Source organism: Cryptomeria japonica, chromosome 6 (genome assembly GCF_030272615.1).
Source record: "Cryptomeria japonica chromosome 6, Sugi_1.0, whole genome shotgun sequence".
In the NCBI taxonomy this organism is placed as follows: Eukaryota; Viridiplantae; Streptophyta; class Pinopsida; order Cupressales; family Cupressaceae; genus Cryptomeria; species Cryptomeria japonica.
The window spans coordinates 503,321,230-503,323,549 of NC_081410.1; the positions used below are offsets into that span (position 1 = coordinate 503,321,230).

The 2,320-nt window shown below is 40.9% G+C and overlaps 1 protein-coding gene across 1 annotated transcript; it reads right to left on the bottom strand.

Annotated features, from left to right (window-relative positions):
• Positions 1-697: 697 nt before the first annotated feature.
• On the bottom strand, positions 698-2,032 carry LOC131052845 (uncharacterized protein At1g76070). The gene has a single exon (XM_057987480.2). It carries the CDS (start codon positions 1,652-1,654, stop codon positions 827-829), a length of 828 nt encoding a protein of 275 aa, XP_057843463.2. The 5' UTR covers positions 1,655-2,032; the 3' UTR covers positions 698-826.
• Positions 2,033-2,320: the final 288 nt, after the last annotated feature.

A 2,320-nucleotide genomic window follows, 5' to 3' on the forward strand; every position in this document is an offset into this window, starting at 1 on the left:
AGTTCTACCTTCAACTACAATTCAACCACCATACCACCAGTACATTATTTGTTGGGTTAACCATAAACTACCCAGAACCAAGCAAAGAATGCAATCATTATCCTGCCACATCATCAACTTCTCCCCTATCCAAGTAAAATGAAAAATGATGTAATTTAAACTAGATGCTTGTAAATTTATACTAGATGCTTGTATTAATATTATATTTAATGCTTCACGGATATAGTATAGATTTTACATCTACACTTAGTGGTGTTTACAGCACACATTTTTCACCTCCACTATAATGAATGCAAATGAGCTCTTGTCTTGGATGCAAGTGTCCGTTTTACTCGAAGCATATCAACTTGAAGTCTCCGTCATCGCTCTGGAGTGTCGGTTGCCGGTAAAATTCCCGTCAGATGTCAATATTAAACAATGCGATCCACGTCGATTTTTCGATAAGTAAACTCAGCACGCTACTCACGCACAAAATAAAAAACAGACAAATAATTTTATGAACAGAGAGGAACGAAATCTTGTTCGTCTGACCAGGAAACCTCGCAACAATCTGTCGTAAAATGCCTCGATCGAACCAGTCGGAAAGCACGTTCAAGAATTAAAGAAATCGAACTATCTGAGCTTTTAAAATTATGATAAGAAAATCTAAACACTTGTGCAAAATGATCAAAACCTGAAAAAAATAATACTCAGCATCTTAAAAAAAATTATTATCCATCACAAGCCATTTCATTATTCAATACACTGTACAATGATAACAGCTTACAAAGAAGATCATCTCTGCAAATGGTCCAAAAAAATACAAAAGAAGAGAAACCTCCTGTGATCATGTAGTTAAAGGCAGTCTGGTTTCTAAGCCATTAGAAGTGCAGAGATTCAAAGCCATGGGCGGAGCCACAGAGCGCCGCTTCCACAAATTAATTTCAGGCTTTGGCTTTTGATCCTTACTTTCAATTATCAGAGGCCCTGAGTAAAGCACCAAAGGCGAAATCTTTGCATCGTTCGTTTCATCACTACATCTTTCTTCCAATTTCTGTGAATCTCTCCATACATTTGCCAGTGCATCGCAATCGCGACCAGAAGTGAACCGTTTCATTCGCCCGAGCGAGGGAGAATTCTTTAAATCCGCCTCTGGAGACTCACAAAAGTACGCCGTTTCCGTCACTTTCTTGCTGGAGAAAAAACTTTTCAGCTTGGAAAGCTTTGCGCCGCGAGGCCCCAATTCTAGGGTTTTCATTTGTGACGGCAGCGGGGGTCGATCCTGAGACTTCCTTTGCCTGTGCTTTTCCTTGCAGGCCTGTTTCTTCTTCTTCACTTGTCCAATACACGACACCTTGGGAGACGTAGGCTCCTGAGGTTCGAACCCGTGGTCATTCTTCTTTTCCATGGCTTCCCTAGGAATTAAAGAAATCTGACATTTGATGCCACCTGGTCTATTAGTCCTACAAGCAAAGTCTCTGCCTGGACTGAGTGGAACCATCTGATACGCAGATATAATAGACGCCGTTTTCGGCATACAGGCCAGCACGGGATTCGAACCTGCGCGTTGCACCGCCTTCAAGTAGCCCGATCTCAAATGTAACTCATCGGAATCTTTGAATTTTTTCTTCTGATCTTTCTCGAATATTTTCGAAGAGCCGGCAGACATTTCCATTTAAAAACTCTGCCTTAATGCTGTTTGCTTGTCCCCTGGATCGAATCCGAGCACATTCAAAACACAAAAGCCCTTGTTTTGGGGTTTCCTGAACAAAGATCTTTCTCCGCAATCAATAATTACAATCTCAGAATGCTGGCGTTTAAAGACGGATTTTTTGGAGAAGATTTGGTCAACTGCAGACCAAGCAAATACAAATCTTGTGCAGGATGAGAGTTGTTGCGTGTATTAAAATGACGGGTACCTCTTTCTCGCGTGTTTTGAACTCAAAACGTAGTCCGAGACTAGAAATTAAAACCCTAGTTTTGTTTAAATCAAACCGCGGTTCTCCCTCGTTCCTGCCGGCGTGCGTTTGGATGAGTGAATTTAGGTCTATTCTGTGAGCGGTGGGTTACTTACCCACCTTGGTTTAGACGCACATTTTTCTTGTAAGAAATATACCTATGTTGGTAGTCAACAAGAGTTAGCAATGCGAGTTGAGTGTGATAGATTGTCTGATTTGTGTGTCTTACTTTGACTAGGTTAGCGTTTGTCATATGCTCTACGTTAGTCGGTTGTTTTTTAATTGTTTCGGAAGCCATGCCAACACTGTTTTTTGTCTTATTCATCGTCAACCTCACGATCTATAATATATTTATACCAGTGGGGACGTTCTTTGATTGGTTC